The sequence below is a fragment of the Rousettus aegyptiacus genome, unplaced genomic scaffold, assembly GCF_014176215.1.
Source record: "Rousettus aegyptiacus isolate mRouAeg1 unplaced genomic scaffold, mRouAeg1.p scaffold_m13_p_4, whole genome shotgun sequence".
NCBI lineage: Eukaryota > Metazoa > Chordata > Mammalia > Chiroptera > Pteropodidae > Rousettus > Rousettus aegyptiacus.
The window spans coordinates 132,915,226-132,941,208 of NW_023416307.1; the positions used below are offsets into that span (position 1 = coordinate 132,915,226).

Here is a 25,983-nt window from a genome sequence, read left to right on the forward strand (position 1 = left end):
CCTTCCTCACTATACATCCATAGCAAAGGAAAGGAAATGGGTTAACAAAGTCTTTTAAACTATAACTTGCGGGAACTAAAATGATTTATAAACTGAATTCCCTTAACACTCGGTGTCCCTTTCACTGTCCTTCTCACTGTCCCTCTCACTCTCTGTCTCTGAGAGGAGACCACACTCTGTCTGTGGAGTGTTACCCCTTTCCTAATAAACTTTTCTTTTGACTCCAACTTTGGCCTGTGTGTTGAATTCTTTCTTCACTCTCTGCCAAAGGACCCTCTTCTTCTTCCTGTACAGGGCTTGATCTCTCTGTCACTTGAGGGAAATTTGCCTTGTCCTGCATCACATGGCTTGGGGTCTATTCCAACCCCAAGCCATCCCAGCAGATATGGACCAGTTTGAGGGGGTTTGAGGTGACTCTGTTCATTTGGGGATCACCTGGGAATTTTATTTCCTACAAGGCAGCCTTAAAATATCATACCATAATTATGGACTATGCGGAATGCTTTCAGGGCTGATCCAAATCCTAGAGTTTCAGAAGACAGCAGATCTCGCTGGACTTGAATCACCCACCCGCACAGTCACACGTATTGGAAGAAGCAACCGAGTCAGAAGGAAAAACATTTTTTTTTCCATTAAGATGTTTAAGCTCACTTTCTAAGATCGACATCAAAACAGAAACAATGAGCAATTCACTTCAGGAATTCCCCCAGGGCATTTTTCCCACTCCACTTCTGTTTACAAGGACGGCCTTGCTGCTTTGCAGTCATCGGGAGAAACCCACCTCTCGGGAGCGTTGGCCATGCTGGGTTCTCTCCTCTCTCCTCCCTGCACCACTCCCTCCCTGATGCGGGGTCTCATAGCGTAAAACGCCTTCCATGTGCTGCTGGAGTCTCGCTTTCTGTCCGAGGGCCAGACCTCTCCCCTGACCTCCAGCTAACCTATCCAGTTGCCTACCCTTCATTTCCCCTTGGCTGTCTTAAGACACCTCCAACTTCACATGTCCCAAACTGAGCCACTGCTGCACACCGCTGCGCACCTCCTACCTCCTCCTGGCCTTCCTCATCTCTGGCAACTCTGTTCTTCTAATTATTCAGACCAAAAAGTTGAAATCGTCCTGGACTCATCTTTTTCTCACACTGGATATCAATTCATCAGTAAATCCTACACGCTCTTCCTTAAAATATGTCCAGAAGCTGATCACTTCTCATCACCTATACTGATGCTTCTTTGCTTCACACCCTTATCATCCTCACTGCAAAATGCCTTAGATGGCCTCCCTGCTTGTGCCCCTGCTCCGTACTGTCTACTCTCAACCCAGTAGCCAGAGCCATGCAGTTAAAATCCAAGCTGACTGTGTCTGTCTTTTGCTCGCAATCTTCGTGGGGCTCCCATCTCACTCCGAGGAAAAGCCCAAGTCCCTACAATTTCCTCCATGGTGCTACGTGATCCTCCCCCTACCTCTCATCCTTCTTACTTCTCTCATTCCATTTTCCATCACGTTCCACCTTGCCCACTCTGTTCCAGCCACTCTGCTGTTCCTCAGACAGGCCAGGCACACTCTTGCCTCAAGACCTTGGCATTTGTAATTCTCTCTGCCCAGAATGCTCATCCCCGGATAGCTGTCTAGTCCTTCTCCTTATACAAAATGCTAACTCTTCTGTGAAACTTCCCCTTGCCATTCATCGATACGTTTTATCCCCATCCCCTTCCCCTGCCATATTTTTTTTCCTTAGCTCTTATCACCATCTGTTCCATTGTATACTTTAATAACTTATCTATCTCCCACTAGAGTGTAAGCCCCACGAGGCACAATTTTTGGTTTGTTTTATTCATCGCTGTACTCCCAGTCCCTAGAATAGTTTTGGCACATGGTAAGTGTTCATTAATATTTGTTAGTTGAATGAAAGAAGTTTTACAACTGAAGGAGCATAGTAAGTATTCAGATGCTCTGTGGGCAGGAGGGGCTTATAAGAGCATCCCCCAGCTTTTCTCATTTTCAAAAGAATGAGGACAGTGGTCCTCAGGAAAGGACAGAGAGTCCAACTGAGGCTTGCAGATCCCCTGTGGGAGATTGAGGGTGCACATAGACAGCTAGCTCCATGCACCTAGGTCACATGGATGGCCAGCCTTTCTGAAATCAGGAGGGAATATGCTCTCCTGCCCCTTTGGGTGGGGCAAGAAGATTCAAATCCAAATTGCTGGCATGTTCCGGTTTGGGTTTGGTCCCAGCAGTGACGACTTTTATTTTCCTCTGGAGCTGTGTTCCTTGGGTTGTGCAAAGCCTGGGAACAGTGAGGGCATTAGGACCAGGAGTGAGGCGCGTGCCTGGCTCAGGCTGTGTCTGGCAGAGGGCTCTCGGCTGAGCCTGAGCACGGAGCTATGTGTGAAAGGAAATCAGGCACTGCCTGCCGGCTTCACATCTGTTGATCTGACCTGACTTGAAGCGTCCAAAGGACGACAGCTGGACTGAGGACCCACCAGAGCTCTCTCTCCCGGACACCGCCCAGCAACCTGACCATTCACGCCAGGGGAGAAATGAAATGAAACACCTGAGCAGAATGGAATAATAATTTTTTTCCTAAGGAGAAAAAGGGTGTAAATGGGAGCAAACAATTTAATTTGAAGTCCCCATGAATGGGCTTTCAGAAGGCAATTAAAGAAGTTTATTCAGAGAGAACCTGGGGTGGGACTCGGGTCCTGTGTCTTTCTGATTCTAAGTGTCAGTCGGTCTTACATGCGCTGTTGGCAACTGTCAGATGGGATAAAAGGACCAGGTTAAGTGACAGGCAAAAACCTTGCAGGTGGAACCAGGGACCCAGGCTCTGCTGCAAGCTTGAAGGAACCTGGAGCAGGAGAAGAAAGCGAACTTGAACATGACTTGTTGCATTTGGCAAGTTCCAACAACATGCTCCTAAGGAAGCGATGCAGGCATGGACCATGCAGACTGCAATTCCTGCTGCCCTTCCTGACGCTGGGATGTGTGCTGTTGATGGTAGCCATGCTGCACCTGCCCCCACAGGCCCTGCAGCAGGCTGTCACGGCCCAGGCCGCCCAGTACAGCCCTGAAGCTGGGTACCGCCTGGACTTTGGGGAATCCCAGGAATGGGTGCTGGAGTTGGAGGATGAGGACGAAGAGTACAGCCCGCTGGAGGGCCTGCCGCCCTTTATCTCGCTGCGGGAGGACCAGCTCCTGGTGGCTGTGGCTTCACCCAGGGTCAGAAGGAACCAGAGCCAGAGCAGGAGAGGTGGTAGCTACCGGTTCATCAAGCAGCGGAGCAGGAGGCAGGACCAGAAAGCCCCAGAGAGGGACTGGGCAGCCGAGGAGGAAGACCGGGAGGTATCTGAAGAGGATGAGCTGACCCCGCTCAACCTGGAGGTGGCGCTCAGCGCCCGCATCCCCCTGCAGAGGGCGCTGCCGGAGGTACGGCATCCGCTGTAAGTAAGGTCATTTTTTCTTATTTCCTCCGGTACTGGGGTGCTATCAGTGAACTTTCTGTACGCTGCGTCCACTAGGGGCCGGCTGTCCCTAGGGCTGCACTTATTAAAGTGGGGCTGCTGAACCACCAGCAGCAGCACCGTTACCTGAGAACTTGTTAGAAATGCAGAGTCGCAGGCCCTCCCAGACCCACTGAGTCAGAAACCCTGGGTGGGGTCCCAGCCATGACCTGTAACCAATGAGCCCTCCAGGTGAGAACCACTGTCCTAGAGAACAGAAACGAGCGGCTCTTACTTATTCCTTTTCTTCCCCACCCTGGGTTCTACTCCTTCTGTCTCTGGATTATCCCGTCAAACAGAGGGCACTTGGATCAGATGTTCTCCAAGGCACCTTCCAGTTCTAATTCTCTGACTCCAGTGCATTTCAATATTATAATTGTTGTTAGAGTTTACTTTTATTTCGGATCGAAATAACAGTTGCAACTAACATTTATGTGGCTGTTGCCATGTGCTTGGCTTTAATGCAAGAACTTTTCATGTATTAACTCACAAGGTCCTTACAACTCTGTTGGATGGGGCTTATTTTATAAGCATGAAAATAAGACACAGAGAGACCAAGCGACTTCCCCACAGTCACACAGCTAGTAGGTGCCAAAGCAGGGATTTGAATCTAGGTAGAAGCTCCAGTCTGCCTGAACCACCACTACACACTACCCTCCTTAGTCCACTAGACTAAGGGGACAATTCTAATGCCCAAGAGCTGAAATACTGCGATCATGCAGCCTAAAGCGGCAGGGTGGCCCCACCCTCAGGAGCAAGCTAGGAAATGTGATGACACGCAGGCTGTGCACAGGGAGACGGTGGCCTCGTCCTGTGCACGCCTGCTCTCCTCCTCCACCGTCACCATGGCCAGCTGCACAGAATGGGGCCTGGTTACCAGCATCCAGGGGCTGGTCAGTTTGGGTGATCTAGGTCCCTTCCCTAAAGCCACAGCTCTTCCCAGAGCCCAGAGAGTTTCCTGGGAAGCAAGTGTATCCTCCAGCCCTCTGGGTGAGAGAAGCCATATAGAGCGGCAGTTAGGAGCAGGACCACATACTCCTCAGATCCCTGACGGGGTCCCTCTCAGCCTGGCTACTGAGCCACCACTCTCAGGGTCCTGCAAATACAGAACAGCACGAGAATGACACCTCCTTACATTGTGAGCCTGGGTGCCTCGCTCCCCTCCCCCTCTTTCCAACCCTGCTGTTTTGACTTCAGGTCTTGGCTTAGAAAGCTCTTTTCAGGAAACTCCCAAACCCAGCCAGGCCCACCCCCTTGCAGTTTTGAGCTCTCTGCAGTTTTAACTCATAATACTCACTACAAAGAGAGCTAAATAGCCATTGATGTGTCGGTTAGTTCAATGCCTGCTTCTCTGCCATGCAGTGAGCCCATAGGTCCAGCACACAGTAAAGGAATGATTGCTGAATGAGTGAATATAGAGTTTTCAAATTCTTTTCATACAATTTTTTCATTGGCCTAGAGCTAGAATGAGTATCCTTATTTTGCCAAAAAAGAAACATTGCCTCAAACAAGAGGTCTCTGGTTACCAAAGGAGTGTGTGTGTGTGTGTGTGTGTGTGTGTGTGTGTGACTATGTATGTATGTCTCATTGTGCAAGTGTGCCGTGCATAAGCATATCTGTGGGTTCATTGTGTATGTGTGTTTGTGGATGTGTGTTGTGTTTACATTGCGTTGTATGCATATTAAATAAACGCTGTGCATATGTGTTCATGTGGTACATGTGTCTAGTGCATTATATTGTCCTTGTGAGCCTGGTGCCTGTGCCCGTTGTGTGTGTGGTATGATGTGCACAGGTATGACTTGTGTGACATGTTGTCATGTGTCATGTGTACACATGTGCTATGGATGTGTCAATGTCCCTATGTGTTGATACGGACATTGGAATGTGTGTGGTACATATATGTATTGTGTGTTTTATGTTGTGCCTATGGTATGATGTGCACATGGATCATGCATGTGTGTGCATACATGTTTCATAAGGCGATGTTTGTTTTGCATATGCTTGTATGGTACACATGTGCATGTATATTGTGTTGTGATTGTGTAGCACATGTATGATGTGCTCTTGTGTGTATCATGTGAGTGTACGTTTTGCCTGTGTGTGTTACAAATGTATGGTGTGAGTGGTACATGTGTACATGTGCAAATGTGTGTTATGCATGTGGTATGAAGTGCATAGGTGTGCTGCGTGTGTGGTGCAAGTGTGGGTGAATTTCGTGGCATATGGGTGATGCGCACATGTGTATGCATGTGTTGTGTGCATGTGTGTAGTACACATGTGTATTGTGTATATTGTGCATGTGATGTTTTATGCACATGTACTGTGCTTGTATGTACATGTTGTGATAAACTACTTCCTTTTCATGTTTTTGTAGTATATGTGTGCATGTGTATTTGTTGTGTGTTGCACATATGTATTGTATGCTCGTGTGCAGCACATGTATTATAATTGTGTTGTATTAACGTGTATGTGTGCAAGTGTGTTGTGTCATGTTCGTAGTGTCAAGTGCACGGTGTGTATCGTGTGTGTGTGGTGTGAGCGTGGGTAGGTACTTTCTGTGCTGTGCGGGATTTGTACATTGTATGTGTGCATGTGTGTGTGCATCACTTCGGTGGTTGCCTTTTCAGGCCAGAGTAACCAGCTCATCTCAGTTTGCCTGAGACTTTCCCGATTTTAGCACTGAAAGCTCTAACAAGTCCCAGACAAACCGGGACAGTTGGTCTCTCCACCCCCCAGCTTTCCAGGGTTCTTGAAGGACTGCCCCAGCTCCATTGGGAGGTGTGTGGCGCCCTCTGCTGGCTGGAGCCCGTCCACGCAGCCTGGGCCTTGGCCCCAGTCTCCCCTCTTCCATCTACACTTCAGGGTCTGGGGTCTTCCCTTCCCAGCCCTCCGGGATACACAGAGATTCTCTGCAAAGTGAGGCAATACCCCCGCCCCAGGGTGACAGGGCTCTCCTCCTGCCACCACTTTAAAACTGGACTAAAATATAACCCGTAAAAGAACAGCCATGTATTAGGCATCTACCGCACGCAGGTCCAGAACACTAGACATCCCACAGCTCTGCCTCCTGCTGCAGCAAGACGCACTACCAACTGCTCCAGAGCTTCTTGCAAGCCCGTCCTTGATTCCTACTCCAGACAAGCCCCAGTGGCACCAGTTTCCACACCAAAACCCCCCACACCAGCCCTAGTCTTTGCTTATTTCCCCAGTCTGGTCCGCAAGCCTTTTCTGAGGCTCTGGGTCTTTGCTGGAGGTCAGTTTGAAAAGGGGTCATGAGAGGAGAGTTACCAATAATGTAAGACCAAAACAAACAAAAAAGTCAATGTAAAAGATCAAAAAGCTGCCTCTGGAAAGAGATAAAACTATAGCGAACATTTATTAAGCACTGACTATGTGCCGGGGATCCTGCTAGGTGGTGTTCACTTGTTGAATCTTCATAACAAACCTATAAGGTAAGTAATATTGTCATCTCCATTATATGGATGAGAAAACTGAGGCACAGAAAGGGGAAGGGACTGGGGCCAGGTTGTCTGGCCAGGTGTGCCTGACACCAAAGCCATGCTCTCTTCACTACCATCCTGTACCTTCTGGGGCTGGAAGCATTTCCAGTCTTTCCATCCATAAAATGGAGAGAACTCACGTTGGTCCACAGGGAGACACGAAGGAGGATGTTTATCACAGCAGCCTTGGTAGCACTGAGGAGTTGGGAACCACGTGGGTGTCTCATCATAGGGCGCTGGCTGGGTGCAGCCCAGAGGTTCTCTGCCAGGAGTAGAAGAAGCAACACCCTTCTCAGCTCACACTACCGATGGAGAGAGACCTTCATAGTACCACACTGAGTGAAAAAGACACAGAAAAAGGGCCGTAGCACACCATCACTGGGCGAAATGTGTACTCCATGCACACTGACAATCCAATCTTTATAAGAACGGATGAAACATGATGGAATGGATGTGCTGTGGGCGGGTTCTGGAGGTGGGGGCAGGAATGAAAGTGAATGAATATGCAAATAAAATAAAGAGAAGGACCCATGATGAAGCCACAGGCTGAGCACTGAGAGCGACTCAGCCCTTCAACGCTGCTGTCAAAAAGGGGGCGGGGAGGAACAAGCCGTGCCCATTCAGCCCTGTGTGGCATCGACAGCTCTTCTGGGCCCAGCTCTTCTTTGATCATCTTGGCTTCCAGTGTAGGGCAATTGATGTCCAGGATCAAAGAGGCTCCCACCTGAGAAAGTGCCTTGTAGTCTTTCCCCCAGGCTTGGGTTCTCAAACTAGAGTGTGCTTCAGAACACTGAGAGAGATATAATTTTATTAACCAATGTCACCCCAATAAATTTAATTTTAAAAAAAGAAAAGAACACTTAGAGAGTTTGTTAAAATACAGATTCCTAGCCTCCGCCCCTACAGTTGTAGACTCAGTAGGTCTAGGGTGAGGTCCAAGAATTTGGTTTCTGTGAGTTCCTGGGTGATGCTGCTGCTGCTGCTGATCTAGAACACTCTTTATGCCAAACAGGTTGCACAGAGCTGTGCTTCTCAAACTGTAACCTGCATGCAGATTACAAAATACAGAGTGTAATTTAATAAGCCGGGGGTGCAGCCCAGGATACTTTTCTATCCAGCTCTTCATTGGCACCAGCACTGCTGGTCCATACACCATCACTGGTTCTCAAAGGACATGCATATCAGATTCCCCCCTAATTGCTTGTTTAAAATGTAGATTTTCAGACCCCATCACTAGAGACTCTTCATAGTTCTCAGTTGTAGCCCAGTGATTTGAATTTTTAAAAGCTGATGCAGGACAGTTTGGGGAACCATGGGTACAAAAGTTAGTGACAGTGAATGAAGAGGTAATAGAATCGGGAAGGCTCTATGGAGGAAGTGGTACAAGGATTGGAAACTAGGGAAAAGAGGAAACACAGTCCCCCTCATCACCGGGGATTTTGTACTCAAACGTAAATGTCAGCTCAGCTGTAGCTGGCTGTGTGCCACGTGCTTGCATCGACTTATAACGTGGTTTACATTTGAGCCCATGTTTCCCTGGTTTATACAGTCACAACTGTATAAACTAAACCAAAGTCACATGGAACAGTGAACTTGGGGTCGAATCCTGGCAACACTTGTTATTGTGTGACCTTGTATAATCGCTCAACTTCTCTGAGCCTCAGTTTCCTCAGGGAGGTAACAGCCCCGCATAAGGTTATGGATCAAATGAGACAAAATGTTGATGATTTTTCCCCCAGCATTCAAGTTCAAGCAGAAGTTTCCCTCATCACCTCCTTGGGTCTGTCTAGGACCTAGGAGTGAGTTGGAAAGATGGCAGAAAGTTGGGATTGGCAGGTGTGGACATCACACCATTGTCCTTTCTCTGATCAGTTATTTTCTGCCCCTAGGGGGCTGCTGAATTATCATGAACTTGGAGGCACATTGGAATTATCTGAAAAGTCTTAGAAACTACTCATACCCGGGTCCTACTTCCAGGGATTCTTATTTCATTGGTCTGGGGTAGGGCCTGTGCCTCCCCAAATGGTTCTAATGTACAACCAGGGCTGAGAACCAGGGCTGCCGGCCACCAGGGGGGCGACGGCATTTCGCAGCCAGTGGCGGGAGATCAGAAGTGGTATCTTCTCCATTGTTCCTTCCCTCCTGCCCAATCTATCAGTTGCTGCCAGGCAGTGAGCCACCCCAGGATGAATCTCTATGGAGAGGAGAGAAGAGGCAGCTGACATGACGCCAATAAATCTGAGTGAGTGGGCTCACCCCTGGGTGTGGAGATGCAGTGAGGGGAGAGAAGAAACAGGAATAGGCTGGGGCAGAGACCCAGGTAGGGTCTCAGCTCATCCCCTCCCCACAGAAGAGACATAAAACAACCCAGCAGGTCTGTAGGAGTACTGGCCTCAGGGTCTGGCCGGCCAAGTCACCAAGGGAAACCCACAGGTGCTAAGCTTTCTGCCCCGGAGCCCAGCGTCACCATAGCCAGGAGCAGTACCTTCCCTGGATCTCATCTCCTCTCGGGATCAGACACTCTCAGTGGGGTTGTGGTGTAGACAGGCTAACCAAGAGGTCAGCACTGATTGGACTCACCAGTCTGAGCAGTGACCAAGGCCTAAGAAGCGAATTGGTGCAATAGTTCCCCCTGATGGGGACAGCCTTCCCTGGAGAGTGGCCGTGTGAACCTTCCATGCTCTTCTTCAAGGAGTTTGATCTTTGGGCGTACAAAGAGGTCAGCAGTTGGCAGCAGGTCATAGAATGGGTGGTAAGAGATCAAGCTCATGGGAGCCAGTAAGGTAGTGTGTTGCTTTGTGCTTCGGCCTTGCCTTCTGCTTTGTGGTCAACCTGTACCTTGTCTTTTTTCATTACCAAACGTAAGTGGTATTACCTACCCCAGTGCTACTCAAAGTGTGGTCCTCAGACCTCCAGCATCAGAAATGCAGGCTCTCAGGCCCCACTCAGACCTACTGAATGAAAATCTCTAGTTTAACAAGCTCCCATGTTAAAGGCGATTTATATACATGTTAAGGTTTGAGAACCATGAGTAAGGCCAACGATTCATGGCCCTGGCTGCTCATTAGAATCCATTGGAGAGTTTACAAATCAAAACCCAGGCTCCACCTCAGACCAACCAGTTACGTACAATTCGCTGAGACTTGCTCCTAGGTGATTCCAACGTGCAGCCAGGCTAAGAACCACTGATAGGCCCCTTTAGGTGAAAAGGAATAGAGATTCGTTACATCAGGTGTCAGGGTTACTGCAAGTCTGCACAGGAAGTAAGGAAACGGGACCGCCCAGGGAAGGCTGCAGGAGGTACAAGCCACAGCTTTTCCAGGATTGGGCCTTCCCGATGTCCTTCAGCTGCTGGTGTCATCACCTGGGAACTCACTCACTAGAGATGCAGAACCTCAGACCCCACCGCACACCTCCTGGATCTGAATCTGCATGTATGGAGATGCCGGGGAAACCATGCATATTAACATCTGAGAAGCACTACGCTGCCTCTTGGCTTCTGCTGCCTCATCTTTGGCTTACCGCCCGTTCTATGATCTGCTACCAACCGCTGACCCTCTTTGTATGCCTGAAGATCAAACTCTTAGAGATAGAGCATGGACGTTTCCTGTGGCCACTATCCAGGGGAGGCCGTCCGCACCAGGGGGGAACCAGGACACTTCTTAGGCCTCGGTCAATATTCAGACTGGTGATCTAATTCATGCCCATCTCTGGTCCAGGGCTAGGGGGTCAAGATCAGAGCAAGACCAAGGATGCCCAAAGCATCCCAGCCCTTCTCTCCCTAAGCTCGGCCTGGAAATTGGTTCCCAAGATAAGCCATACCAATTACAGACAAGATGGGCTGACCATTGGGGATTTTCTCAAGATGCAGGAAATTCACTCAATGGTATTACTCTCCTGCTTACATTGATAACCAGCCTCCACACTCCTTGAGAGCAAGAATGGTGTCTTTCTTCCTACACTGAACAAATATTTATCTAGCAATTATTAAAGGTGAGAAGGTGAGCAAGACCCAGCCTCAACCCCAAGGAGCTTGGGGACCCTGGGGGATGCAAACAAATAGCTAGGCTGTTACATGAGTGGGCACAGGACAGATATGGAAGCCCACCTGAGTATGTATGTGTGGGAGGAATTTGTTAATCTGGGGAGATTCCGGGTCAGTAACCCCAAAATAGCTTTAGAAACCCCCACAGAAACTTTTCTTCTCTGGCTTGGCAAGGGGAGGGTGGGGGAGTATTTATGCTGCAGCCAGGCCATCTGGTGCAATGCTGTGACTCACTCTCTTCGAGTCATCGTCCAAGTGCATTTTCCAAGTTCACAAGGGATCCTGGAGCTGCATAAAGAGAGGGTGTGCATCTGTGTGTAAACATACACCCGGACTCCTCTGATCGTGGAGTGTGATGCTACAAAGCTAACATTTCTTGAGCAGCTCTCTTGGACCAGGATGATCCCTTTGAATCCAGGCAGCATCCCTGAGCTGGAGAAATGTATCAGCATCTTGTGCTGGCTAATTAGAAGGTGTAAATGGCAGAGCCAGGATTCAAAGCCAGGTCGATTTGATTCCAAAACCCTAGATCTTTTCTCTTCCTTGTTGCCACTCAGAAGATGGGCGCGTGAGGTCAGGGTGGGCTTCTGGACATTTGTGTGTGTGTACAAACTGAGATAGTAAAATACTCCCCAGATATCTGGCTGAAGGACAAAGAAAGTAGCCCGATTATTTAACAATAAAAACACGTGTTTCTTCATGGATACTCTCCATGAATACCTGGCCACACAGACACTGCTTCCCAGTGTCCTAAAGCCGTGTCTGTGCACTGCCTCGTCGATCCCCTCAGCAAAGCCGTGGCCCAGATGGAGTAGGAGGACTGTGCACCTCCCACCCGGCTGAAAGAATTTGAGGTGCAGAGAGGTGGAGGCCTGCCCAAGCCTCCTTGTGTGGACCACTTACCTTTTGCTCTCTTATTGTTTACCTACCTACCTTATTTCCACAAAGGATTTCGAGATACATCATAAAATAGAAAATTGCTACTAATACAATGTTTACTCAAGATAAGCGGATATATACTTGAGAATATCTTTCCTTCAGTTTCTAGGACATGCTAAGCCCCTTCCCACCTCCAGGCCTTAGCAGAGCCTGTGACATCTGCCAGGAACACTTTTCGCCACCCACATGCCTCCTCTGGACTGCGTCCGACCCACTCTTCCGGCCTCGCCTTTCATCTCATGGCTCCACTCCCTGGGCAACTCTTTGGAGCACTCACTATAGTTGTCAAATAATTATCTGTTTAATAGGATATAAATTCCATGAGATCGGAGACTATCTTAGTTGGGTTTCCCCCAAAGCAGACCCTGAGACAAGGATTTGTTCTGCAGGGATCGCCAGGGAGAACTGGGAGGTGAAGGGGCGTGTGGAGCAGAGACTAGAAGGCAGCCAATGGAAGCTGTGTTTCTAAGGCAGTCACTTCAGCGGGCAACTGGAGTCCAGCCCTGCGGGGGGACCTGGGAGATGTGTGGAAAAGCATCTCTGCATTACCCACCCTTCCTCCTTAGGGTTGAGGTTGCTGGATATAAATACCCAACTTCTTCTAGTCACTGGCTGAGGGCAGCTCACAGGGGTGGGTGGGAGGTTAATTCTCTCCTGCTGGTGACTGGGAAGAACATCTCCAGCCTGCCAGAGATAGCCGGCAGGCAGCTGGAAGTCAGGCTGCCCTGCCTTACAATGATATAGCCCTAGGGAATACAGGAAGGGGCACCACAGTTTCTGCTTCAAAGATCTTATCTATTCACTTCTCTTTCAGTCTTCTTGTGTACTAGGTTGTCAGTAAATATCTGTTAAATGCCTGGATGGAAAGATGGAAGGTCAAGATCAAACAGAAAATCAGAATGAAAGTAATCCGCAGAACCCTTTCAATAACTAAATATCTTATTTTCTTACTCTGAGCTTCCTGGCAGCCAAACCGAAAAAGGAAACACAATCACTATCATGGTCCTTATTGTTCAGGAGGAGGAAACGCATCAGGTCATCAGAGGAGGAAAAGCTTTTCCTGGCACTTGTATCTGACAGAAATTTCCTGCCAAAGCTTTGTAGAAGGGGTAGTAAGTGGCAGAGGACACAACAGCCCTAACGGGTTCCTCTGTGATACAAAGCAGCTTTCACAAAACCGATTCTTATGCTGTCCCCTGAAGAAAGCTGAGAGCATGGCACCTAGCCCGGCTGCACATAAACAAATTTCTAAGGCAGCCAAGACAGCAGGATCTAAGTAAGTTACTTTTTTAGGATCTTAATGAATCAGCAGAGATAGTCCAGAATATATGAAGGAACCGATGGATTACATGTTCTTCCAATAACCCTCCATCATTGTTACTTTGATCTGGACACTGGAACCCAAGTCTGTGACTTTGATTCCAGAACATTCTGCTAGTACTTTAGTCCAAGATGGATATATATATATATATATATATATATATATATATATATATATATAAAACCATGAAGAGCACTAGGTTTGGAGTCAGACCGATCATCAGCTATTTGCTGTGTAACTATAAGCCAGTCTCATAAGTTCTCTGAGCTCTAGTTTCCTCATCTTTAAAATGGAATGTGTGTTCATTATCTAGTGCTGTATAACAAACCACCTCAAAATTTAGTGGCTTAAAAAAATAGATAAATTTGGCTAATGAAAATTTTTAAAAATTTGTGCTTCAAGAAAGTGAAAAGATAATCCAGTAATGGGAGAAAATATTTGCCAATCATATATTCGAGAAGGCATTTGCATCCAGAATGCAGAAAAAGCCCTTACGGCCCAACAATATAAAGTCACCAATTGATAAATAAGCGAAAGATTTGAATAGACATTTCTCCAACGAATTTATAGAAATGGCCAACACACACACACACAAAGATGCTCAAGTTATTAGTCAGTACGGAAATGCGAATCAAAACTACAATGAGGTACCATGTCACCTCCAGTAGAATGGGGAAAATGAAAAAGACAGTAACAAGTGCTGACAAGGATATGGAACCCAATAAAATTGTTGTATCCTGGCAGCTATAAAGGCAGTGCAGGCATCACCAGCGAGAGGAGTCTTTGAGGGGTAAAGAAGCACAGAGGACAAAATGTTGTCCCATGAGTTCCCGGTGATTCAGACACCACAAAACGGCAGCCCGAGGGTTGTATCCAGTCACTGACGTTTCTTTGGCCACACAGTTTTGTTTGTTTGTTTTTTTTAAATTGGGCTAGTGGCCAACATAAAAACTCAAGAGATTTCATATAAACGTTTCAGATTTATGGCTTTTCCTGTAAACCAGGAAGATCTGGCAACCCTGGGATGGATCTCCTCCTGGTAATATTGGCTGCTCCTCTTATGTGGGCCGTGTGGTCTCTAACTCACTGCTGTCACCACGGGCCCACATACACTAGGGACAGTGACCCCTTGGCTGCCTACCAGCCTCTGTAGGCATTTGAGTTTGTGCTCACAAGGAGGGGTTGGCCTAGATGAACTTTAAGGTCCCTTTTAAAGACCATTGTTGACTGGAACTTAGAACGTTTTTAAAAAGCCTTCCTGTAGTTTCCCTGAATCACTGACCTGAATGTACTCTCCTGAGTCTGGGCTACCCACCCCTCTTTCTCTACCCTTAAAGCTCTGTAGCGTTGGGTAGGAGGTGGATAGGGAAAGTGGGTATATTTTGAAACAGATGATGGGTGGTTAGGACCACCTCCCTCACTCTCCTCATTCCCCACCCCTTGTTCGTGTGCTCTCTCTCTCTCCTTAGAGACCCAGTGTTCTCATGCTGACATCAGGGTCTAGGGTTCCCAAACACAGGTGAGCTGGGCTCCGCAATCTGAACCTTTTCTTACACTCTCACCAGCATCTCCTGAACCTTATGTACTCACATCAGCTCACTATTGTAGCCTTTACCCTCTTGAAGGAAATTCATCCACATTTTAATAAGACAAATTAAAAGCCACAAAAGCTACTTGGGTGAGGAAGGAGTAGGGAGGCCTTCGCTCTCAGTGACTGCCTAAGTGATGGAGAACATCATACCACTCGGCCTGTGTTCTAGGGAGTTGGGCCTGGCAGGGGATCTGCATGAGCTCCCATCACACACATGGCCTTCGTTGCCTGTGATGCTGTGTGGTGGTCAGTGCTGCCATACTCCAGCTACAAGAGGCACCATCACATGATGTTCAATGAGCATGATGTCCACTGGAGATGCACAGCACAACAGCCCCAATGATGGCGATGAAGATTAAATGAGACAGCATATGGGAAACTTCTACTAATATCAGGGATCATTATTCTAGGAACATCTGGCCAGTCCTCCCCTGTATTGAGGGAGAACATCAGAAGCCAGCCAGCACGCAACATAAACCTGAGTGACAGTGACAGTTTCCGTTTATAAAAAGTTTGCTATGGACAAAGCACGCACACATATCTCTTTGCTTATGTAATCTACACATGGCCCTCTAAAGTAACCCTATTTGTTATCCTCATTTTGTAGATGAAGAAATTGAGGCCTAGATAGGTCTCAAAGCACATGGGAGGCTTGCAAAATAATAACAATAAATAATAATAATAATAATAAATATTTATTGAACTCTTACAATGAACAAGGCGCTGAGCTAAGTACTTTATATGTATTCACTCATTTGATTCTTCCAACAACCTGTTTTACAGATGACAAAACTGAGTTTAAGTAAGTGCATGCTCAAAAAGGATTTATTGGAATTGAAATGATGGCTGAAAATAAGAACTGATTATTTGTAACTGGATCTGTGAATCTGGAAATTGTTGAAAGGAAGGATGGTTATCAGATGGTTCTGTCGCTTGCCCAAGTCACATAAGGACAGATCCAGGATTCCAAACTCTAGCCATTTGACATACAGTCTCTTCCCCAGATGCTCTAAGTTGACACAGTTTTTGACCAAGGTGGGTGGAGTTACAGTTTGGCTGCTCTCAGGGTTATTACATGTTATACCCTCCTCCTCTCTGTGCTGCTACTCGGGCCATTGGCACAGAGAGGGCTCATCTCATTCTCCCAACCTCACAAGGCTCGGTGCCGCCCATCATTCCCTGGAATGATGACCATGGACCCTCACAAGCCCATGCGTATATCTGGTACCCCCATTGGTGTCTGGGGCTGTACCACTTGCACCATCCATAGGCCCCCTCCTCTCGGTCACTCAACCTACCAGAAACAATCAATCCCTGTCTCCTCTGAAAAACATCTAACAGGCCTGAGACATGAGAATTGCCAGACTTGTGTTTATAATATTTAGCGCTGCATTCCAGAGTCATGTCCAGGGTACTGGGCTTTCTCACAAACCACAGGATTCACTCAGAGCCCAAGCCTGTTTTCCCCGAAACACCAGATTATTTCCATGGTTATTTTCAGCTCTCATCTCCTGGCAGTTTTGCAGTTGCCCAAAGAGATGCCCCTAAGCTGTCTCTCTTGAAGGCTGTGTGAGCTTCTTCCCATGGAGCAAGTGATGACAGGTCCTGTCCAAGCTGATGCCAGGACACCTACATCCACAGCTCACGGAGGCAGCGCCTTTAGCCTTGTAATAGCTTCCAAAAACCCACTTGGCCTTTCAAAGTACTTAGCAATCTATTAAGTTTATTGCAAGCACACAGCTTGCCCATTTATCTGTTAGTCATCCTCTCACTGTGAAGAGAGAACACAGTTCTAGCTATACATACAACCTAGAAAATCCTGGAGTAAGACAGATGGAGGGAGAGGAGGGGAGTCATGAAATTCTCCTTAAAGCTCCTGCTCCCCTGGTTTTTCCCTTCCTCCTCTCCTTCCTGAAGAGGACCCCAAAGAGCCGGGAACACAGAATTTCATGGCTGGAAGAGCCTTTGGGATCCACCTTGCAGTAATGGTATATCTTCTAATAATGGAGCAAATACTCACACAGCATTTACAGCCACTGCTCTTAGTGCTCTGTGAAGCCATTTAATCAATACAGCAGCCCTTCAAAGTGGATGCTGTTATTACCATCCCAAGGAAACCAAGGCATGCAGAAGCTAAGCGACTTGCCCATGGTCGTTTTACACTGTTAGGAAGTGGACCCAGGACTGAATTCTCAGGCTAGATGCCTCTGCAGAGACCATTCCCTGAGGCCAAAGAGCGGAAGTCAGTTGCCCTGGGTCACTGGCTACTTAGCAGAGCAGGAAGCTCTCCAGCCTCCTGACTTTGAGGAATGTGCGAGGAGTATGGTCTTAAAGAGCTAGAATTTCAACAAGAATCTCTTTCTTTGATGGAGTCCCTACTATGTGCCAGCGCTATGCTAAGCACTTCTTCCTTATGAAAGCTTTGAAGTAGGTGCTGTGGGCATTCCAATTTGCAGAACTGGAAAACCAAACTTCCAAAAGGCGTCTCATTGCTATAATGTAGGGCAGTTGTTTAAAGACAGTTACATTTTACAAAGATGACACGTGCTAATCACATCTTGTCTTTCTCCAAAAATGCTATAAAATAGCCGCTGCCTATTGAATTCCTATAATTATTCTTAGATTCTCACAACAGGCCAAAAAGATAAATATTATTATCCTTATTTTTCAGATGAAGAAACTGAAGTTTACAAATACTGAGTATACTATCCAAGGAAACATAGCAAGCAGCAGGGTGAATACTCAAGTCTAAACATGTCTGATTCCAAAGTGTTAGCTTTCCTGATTACCTTACCAATGTAGGGAGGAGGCAAGAGAATTAAAAATGTTAATCAAGCCCCAATCAGAGACTGCAATATGCAGATCAGCCCTGCAGCCAGGCCAGGAGGACACCTCCAGAACAAAGGAAGAGTTCTGCTGGAGTTAACAACCCATCCCCCACACCTGTGAAGGGGAAACAGGGACTTTGCAAGAGCCATTCCCTATGGTAAAATCTTGGGGAACCTATGGATTAAAGGCTATAAACTGCCAGCAGGCTTTCCATTCTGCATATTCTTACCTTTTCACACTACATACCCTTTCCCATCCTCACTGTCTGTCCGTATCAAAGGAAATGGAACTCACAGGAACTAAAGAATGATATGTAAACTGAATTCCCTGAACACTGAGCCCCTCTCTGCTCACTGTCTTTCTAAGCCTCTCTCGGTCCCTCTGAGAGGAGACCACACTCTGTGGAGTGTTACCCCTTTCCTAATAAACTTTCCTTTTGACCTTAACTTTGGCCTGTGTGTTGAATTTGTCACTCTCTGCCAAAGGACCTTCTTCTTCTTTTGGTACAGGGCTTGGTCTCCCTGTCACTTGGGAAATTTGCCCAGGCCTGTATCATTGCCACAAGAATACACATGCACTATATACTTGTGTTATTTCTGGTCATTGTATTTTATGGATTGGGGTAAAAAAAGGGCTGGTCCCTTGGGAGGAAGACATGGCCATGTTCTGCCCTGAGGTAATGGACTTTATTTTCTATAAAACTGCACCCATAGGAATTTCATATGCAGGTCTCTCTGTCCCCAAATTCTTCTCCTATCTGAGTTGGAAAACAGTCAGCCTCCTGGCAATTGTCCAAGTATTGTTTTAAGTTTTTTTCTACCCACTGAGTTCATTGAGGCAAAATCTTTTTATAGCCCTCCGCCCCCACAAGGCCCCTAGGACCCCTGGATTTGTCTGCACCCACAACCACAATGGTCATAGACAGGACACACAAGAAGTTTTGAACATGTTTGTGAGCAAGTCTAGAACGATTCTGAGGGCAGAGTGGAAATTCTCAAAATCTGGTAGATTTGGAGGAGGAAAGCCTCCCTCCCCCTCCCAACCATGGAGAGAGGGAAGGGGGAGTACTGGGTATGGGGGAGGCTGGAGAGGGTACAAGAACTTGGCAAAGACTGCAGCCTGCACTAGGGGACTCAGTTATCTTCCTAAAACTTTATAAGGAACTTATTTTGTTACCGGAGAGTGGGGATTCTCTCTCGCCACATTGTCCAGGTTCTTGATGTCTTGAACAAAGATCTGAGCGAGAAGACACGGAAATACGGAAATACGGTAGAAAAGAAAAGCTTTATTAGAAGGGAAAGTACACTTCCAGACGTGGAAGAAGGCCTGAGCAAGAGAAACTGGCTCAAAAGGCCTGGTAACAAAGACTTCAGGGTTTTTCTCTCTTTTTTGCTGTGGGTGGTTACTTTTCTTAGAGGAGTGGGCTTCCTTGATTGACAACTAAGATTGACAGGACTCAGTGATCCATCATTTGCTTTCTGTGCATGTTCGTTCCCAGAATTCAGTATATTATAATGATATTAATGAACTTCTGTGCATATGCATCATATTATAATGATGGTATAATGAGGCTCAGGTGAGTTGAAGGTCATTGGGGTCTTCATTGCCAAGGTACGAGTGACTGGCTTAAATTGGTACCTAATTCTCTGCCAACTTGTTTCTTCGTATGTGTTTTTTAAAAATGCCTTCTGGCTTGCTTGATTGTGGGTAGATTAGGGCAGACCCCTTCTAGAATAGGATGACTTCAGTGTTTTTACAGGCAGACCCGAAACCCCCTAACTAACTTACCTGCCTAACTCTTTTCTAAGAGTCATGAACCCCCCTATTATTAGTATGGATGTTGAGGGATAGGAGGTTTCTTCTTCCGTATCTGCTTCCTGCTGAGAAGAGCCTTGTCCCTGCCTATTGGGGTTTCATGGAGCTCTTTCTCTTTCTGCCTCAGTCAGGGTGGGGTCTTGGGTTTCCTACTGAAATGCTGCTTCAGTCCCTAGACAAGGAATAGAAGATACAAGCTTGTTATTTAAGTTATATATCTATTAATTTCTATTATTGATTTGCCTATTAAGTGAGCAAAGGGAAACAGGTTTCGTTAATGTATTTCTTAAAGAGAAAAAAGACCTTTGGCCTAAAGTCCCCTCCCCTCTCAGACTCTAAGGGCCTTGTCCGGCCTATTGCCATTTCTGCTAACAATGGGCCTATGACCCTTATCAATAGCCAGAGGATCTGAATCACCAGTTTTAGGGCAGTTATCGGGACTTGAGGGAGAGAGCCTTTTTCCCAAAAAAGGAGGGAAGAAAACTAGGTTTACTAAAAAGATTAAGAATTCTGCAAGAGATTCCCCTTATCAATTCCTGCTTAAAGATTAAGAATTTTACAAGTTACGTCCCCCCTCAATTCCACTTTGGACATGTTATTTGAACAGCCCTGAAACAAGACTGTAAAAGTTCATATAAAGTTCATTATTCTACTTGTCTCTGAGACACTTCTACAGACATTGTCATCCATCTAGGGACTTCTTTCTGAAGTCCATAGGGATTTCCTTTAAAAATTACTGCTAGATATAAAAACTGGTGCAATCCAAATAAGGTCAGTATTTGAGCTGACAGTGTTGAACTGTGTCGAATTCCTGGTTTTAAGCATGCGGATGGTTGTGTAAGATGTTATCGCTGGGTGAAGCCGGGCAAAGATAACACAGGAACTCTCTGTTCAATTTTTTGCAACTTCTTGTGAGTCTTAAACTACTTCAAAATAAAAAGTTATAAATTATTTAAAAAAAATGCTAGAAAGAACATTTCTCTTTTCCTTAAAAAACGGCCTCCTGATAGAGAGAACGCCATGCACCCCCGTGTACCTGGCCATGAATTGGCAAAGTGGAAAGGTCATGACAGCTTTGAAGGAAAACATCCAGCTCTGCCACTTACCAGTTATGTGGCCTTCAATGAGTCGTGGCGCCTTCTCAGCCTCAGTCTCCACATCTGTAAAATGGGATAATGTAACCCAACTCACAGGCTCATTATAGAATGAACACTCAGTAATGTGTGTATAGGGCCTAGCACAGTGTCTGGCATGTTGCTGACATTCACAAATGTTTAATCCTTGTCCCTTCTTCTTCTTCTTCTTCAAAAAATAATACTAATAATACTAATAATAAACATTTATTAAGTGCCAAGTGCTGTATTAGGTTGTAGGAATACAAAAACAAAGGAAAGAGTCCCTGCCCTTAAACGGATGACGAAAGTGTTCGTACATCACTTGCTTCGTACACCATCCTATTTAGGCCTCACACCAACCAGCTCCATGAGATTTATACTACTGGCATGCTTCTACAGGCTAGGACCGTCATCTGCTGAGAATGATGGCAACGCCTCTCACCTGCTATGAGAGAGGCGTGGATTAAGCATTGTAAAGAAGGTGTTGGGATCTGAGGATCTGGGAGGCAGTAGGCAGCATTACTGTGTGTGTGTATGTGGGGAGCATGGGGGCAGGGGGAATGGGCTCTCTTTATGTGGAAATTTTAAGAAAACCCAGGAAGAGCCATTGAGTCGGGAGAGAGCCGTGTGGTTGGAACAGCCCCAGCCAGGGCCTGGGGAGTGAGTTCAAGAGTGTTGAACACTTCTTTCAACCATTCTTCCCCACGGCTCCCTGGTTTTCACCCCTGCAGGTGTCTACAGCAGCACCCTGAGGACAGCCTGCCCACAGCCAGCATCATCCTCTGTTTCCATGATGAGCCCTGGTCCATCCTCCTGAGAACCATACACAGCATCCTTGACACAGCGCCCAGGGCTTTCCTAAAGGAGATCATCCTCGTGGACGACCTCAGCCAGCAAGGTGGCTTCCCCAGACCCCCCCCGGGTGGGAGGGAATCCTGGGGGAAGGGTTCCTATGTAAACACTGAAGTTTGGAAACTGCTTAGAAAAGTCTACCAGAAGCAGACCTTCAGGTGAGGCTTCAGGTGCAGGTAACTCATTACCGAAGGGCCCCCCGGGAAACTAATGCGGAGGTAGGGGGAGAGGATAGAGAAGGTAAACAGACACACAAGGCAAGGGGTGCTCCAGCTCGGTCCCATGGGGCAGTGGAGTCTTCCCTGGGCCCCAGCCTCCACATGGACCTATAAACTTCCGCCCAAGACACTCAAGAATCACAAGGAGTGGCCATTTTGTGAGTGCTCCCTGCCTCCTAGACATTGGGCCAAGCACTGTACAAGTATTAATGATTAAATTGTTCTCGCTTAGTCCAATCCACTCACTTCCCAGGTGAGGAAATGGGGGGATGCAGAGAAGAGAATTGACCCGAGCTGAGTCATGGTAAGTGCAGCAGAGTTCCACTGACAGGAAACTCACTGCTGGGGACCAGCCCCCTTGCGTGGCTGGGTGCCTGAAAGAAGATGGAGGCAGAACAAATCCTGGCTGACTTCTAGGTCAGTGTTTCTCAAACTTAAATATGCATCAGAACCACCTGCAGGCTTGTTAAAACACTGATCGTTGGGCCCACCCTCTCAGTTTCTGGATCTGGTATTGGGCTCCAGAATGGACTTTTCCAACAAGCTCCCAGGTGATGCTGATGCTGCTGGTCCATGGACCACATTGCTCCTGTCTTTGGCTGGGGCCTGAGGACTACATTTCTGGCTCAACTAAATTGTCTACAGAGGTCCTTCCTGGCTTCATGCGGAAACAGATTGCTCTGAGTTAAGCTGAGCGTTTGTGAGGTTTGCCAAGCACTTTTCTAAGGGGAATGGCAGAGGACAGGGTAAATGCCTCTGTTAGCTCTTTCTAAGGTCCTCATGGTGAGGATTTGTCCAGCCTGGACATGGCAGTGAGTCAGACTAGCCAGAGGCCTCAGGAGTACATGGGGTTACTGAGGTGCATCTGGCTGTCTATTAGACAAATGAGCAGGTCCTGGGCTGGGCTGGGTCGGCTGGCCTAGGTACCCAGAGACTCCAAACCCTTGGCTGGGGCAGAGTCCTCCCAATAGCACAGTTATGGTCCCTCCCCCATCAGCGGATGAACTGTGTTATGTCAGTGTCCCTTTGGGAGACTTCCCATCTCTTTTCATGTGCAGAGGCAAAGGAGCAGGGCCCCAGGGATGCGGGCCACCTCCAATGTCCTCAGCTCCTCTCTTTTCCATTTAGCCATACCTGGAGGCTGGTGTTTGGTCTCATAGTCACAGTGAGGCTGCTGTACCTCTTGGCATCACATCCCCCATTCCATGCAGGAAAAGGGTGAAAAGCAGATAGGCCGAAGCCAGACAAGTTTGTCCTTTTAGAAAAACATCAGTAAAACCATAGTTTTCTGCAATCCTCTTCCTCAGTGTATTTCTATCAGAGTTGGATCAAAAGGTACTTCTAGTGGCAAGGGCGTCTGGGTAGGTGAGTGCCCTGAGAAAATAAAGTTTCCGTTAGCAAGGTGGAAGGGGAGAATAAATATTGAGAAAAATGACTAACAATACTCAATACAGTGGAGTCACCAAGGGGCTGATTCTCAGAGTCCAAGTTCAGAAATTTTAACAGCTTCACTAACAGAAATCCTTCTCTAGGGAATGGAGCTGGAGCTAACAAGATTTCCAGAAAAATAATTACAAAGTAATAAATCAGCACATTTTTACCACTGAGAATAGCAACAGCCAAGTGACTGGGATCCTTATGTCCACGGCTTAGAACAGTTTCCTGGCAGAAAAGTATTCCTGGGGAACCACATGCTGCTCAGAAGGCAGCTCCCCAGGGAGTCTAGTAGGCCTTTGGGTGAGACTGCCTGAGCCTTCTGCCAGCCTGGAGAACCAGCTACAAAAGCAGCCAGGCTCCAGGCTGTGGAACCAGGTAAAGTCTTGCTTTTTGGCTCAGTTCTGTTCAACACACATCCACTGAGTGCCCACTGTGGGCTGCCCCTGAGTAGAAGAGATGCATGAGGTACAAGCCTTGCTTGCCCTTAAGCAGGTCTTGGTCCAGTGGGCTGCTGGCGCCCCACTTCCAACACTTCATGGAGGACACTACTTCTACGTGAATGATCAAATTATTCCTTCCACCCCCACTGGCTTGTTCTTGTTGGCATATGCAACACACACACACACACACACACACACACACACACACACACACTTATCGCAAACACAAACTTAACAAGTTTCTCATTTTTTTGGCCACATAGGGCCAGTTTATTGCAGTTAAATACCTCTCTCTCCATTCTTGTTCATTTTCCGTAAAGAAAATTACACACACACACACACACATTTCTCATTATTTATTGCCGTCTCCTTAAGACTCTTTCTCTCTTTTCCCCTATAAAAACATCATTCCTAAGAGAGAATCTAGACTCTAGGTCTCAGTTTTTCACCTCCCACTTTTTTTCAACCCACTGCATTTCCCACCCATCCCTACCCCTGCCATGAGACCTCTTTGGCCAGCACCACCAGTGACCACATTTCAGAGACCCTTCTGCCGTTGACTTCCTTGACCACTGTTTTAGGTCAGGTTCTCTAGAAGTAGAGACTGAGATGAGGATTCATGTGCACGTGATTTGGGGGTGTACTATCAGGGAAGGGAATCCTGTAGGGGAATTGGAGAGGCAGAGGAAGTCCCTGAACCAAGATGTGGTTTCAGATGAAGTCCGCAGCCTGATCCCATGGGTCACTCTGCAGTGTAAGAATCTGTCGTGCCTGGTGGCAGGACAGATTCTTACACTGCAGAGTGACCCATGGGATCAGTGGCAGTTCTAATACCCAAGGGCACGTCCCCAGGGAAGGAGGCAATTGCAGTTAACAACAAACCCACACCAGCTGAGGACACGTGAACCAAACCGAAGCAATAAAAGGGTCCCGGGGCATCTGAGCGTTGTCTGCTACAATCTTGCTGCTGCATTTAGAGGAGGTTAGCATGTTCTCTCCTCTCCTGGTTATATGACATCATCCTTCCTGGTCGTTGCTGGAGAGAATCCTGACTTACCACAAGCTAATGGAACAACTGACATCTTAGCGACAGCCACGGTGATGACGTGTCTGATTCTCGGGCCCCTTGTGCTCACCGCAGATCCCAGGAGAGAATTTCTGCCACCGATTCTAGTGACCGTCATCACACTCTCGCTGGCTGTAGCATCTGTGACCCCATTGACCAAAACCCTGTTGATTCCAGGACAGCTCAAGTCTGCTCTCAGTGAATACGTGGCCCGGTTGGAGGGGGTGAAGCTGCTCAGGAGCAACAAGAGGCTGGGCGCCGTCAGGGCCCGGGTGCTGGGCGCCACCAGGGCCGCCGGGGACGTGCTGGTCTTCATGGACTCCCACTGCGAATGCCACCCAGGCTGGCTGGAACCCCTCCTCAGCAGAATAGCTGGTGACAGGTAACTCACCTCTGCGGTCTGGGGAGCCAGAGGTGGGAGTGTGGGATGTAGTTGATAGCCTCAGCCACTCATAGACACCTACTCGCCATCAAAGAAAGTGCCTAAGTCTCCACCATCAGAGAGCAACGCATTCTTAAGGGATTTTTCGGATGTTTGAGACTTTAAAGAAGCATAAGGAGGTAGAGGTGGAAGGGAGGTTGGAGTCCTCCAGGCTACTTACCTTGTTTTATAGATATAGAAACTGAGGCCTGGAGAACAGCTTCTATTAGGTTGCACCTCATCGTGGTTATCACTACCTTTGATGAAAAGCCAGCAATTGACATTAAAAATTATTATTAGTGTTAGGTGTATAGCATAGTGGTTAGACATTTATACAACTTACAAAGTGGTCCAATAAGTCTAGGACGTACCTGGCACCATACATAGTCATTACAATGTTATTGATTGTATTCCTTATGCTGTACTTTACATCCCCATGACGATTTTGTAACTATGAATTTGTACTTCTTGATTCCTTCACCTTTTTTACCCAGCCCCTCAACTCCCCACCCATATGACAACCATCAGTTTTTTCTCTATATCTATGAGTCTGTTTCTGTTTTGTTTGTTCATTTACCTTGTATTTTAGATTCCACATATAAGTGAAATCGTGTCTTATTTGTCTTTCTCTGTCTGACTTATTTCACTTAGCACAATACCCTTTAGGTCCATTCATGTTATTGCAAATGATAAGATTTTATTATTTTTTATGCCTGAATAATATTCCTATAGCTTGGTTTACATGCCCTTGCAGATGAGGGTCTGAAAGAAAAGCTACCTTGCACAGGTCTAAGTTCTCCTTTCTTTCCACTACACACAGCGATGCTCTGTGAGCTATGGCCTGAGAGAGCATCCCCTTTCAAGGTTTGCTTTACTCCCTCAGTGACCTTGCTCAGGCA

General features: G+C 47.1%; 1 protein-coding gene across 1 annotated transcript in view; it reads left to right on the forward strand.

The window, feature by feature from the left end:
- The first annotated feature begins 2,266 nt into the window (after positions 1-2,266).
- Positions 2,267-25,983, forward strand: part of GALNT15 (polypeptide N-acetylgalactosaminyltransferase 15) — a 45,878-nt gene continuing 22,161 nt past the window's right edge. The window contains exons 1-3 of the mRNA XM_016140227.2: positions 2,267-3,435; positions 21,382-21,548; positions 24,841-25,045. Coding sequence (XP_015995713.2) covers positions 2,906-3,435; positions 21,382-21,548; positions 24,841-25,045 — 902 coding nt within the window. The 5' untranslated portion in view covers positions 2,267-2,905. The remainder of the gene's footprint in view (positions 3,436-21,381; positions 21,549-24,840; positions 25,046-25,983) is intronic.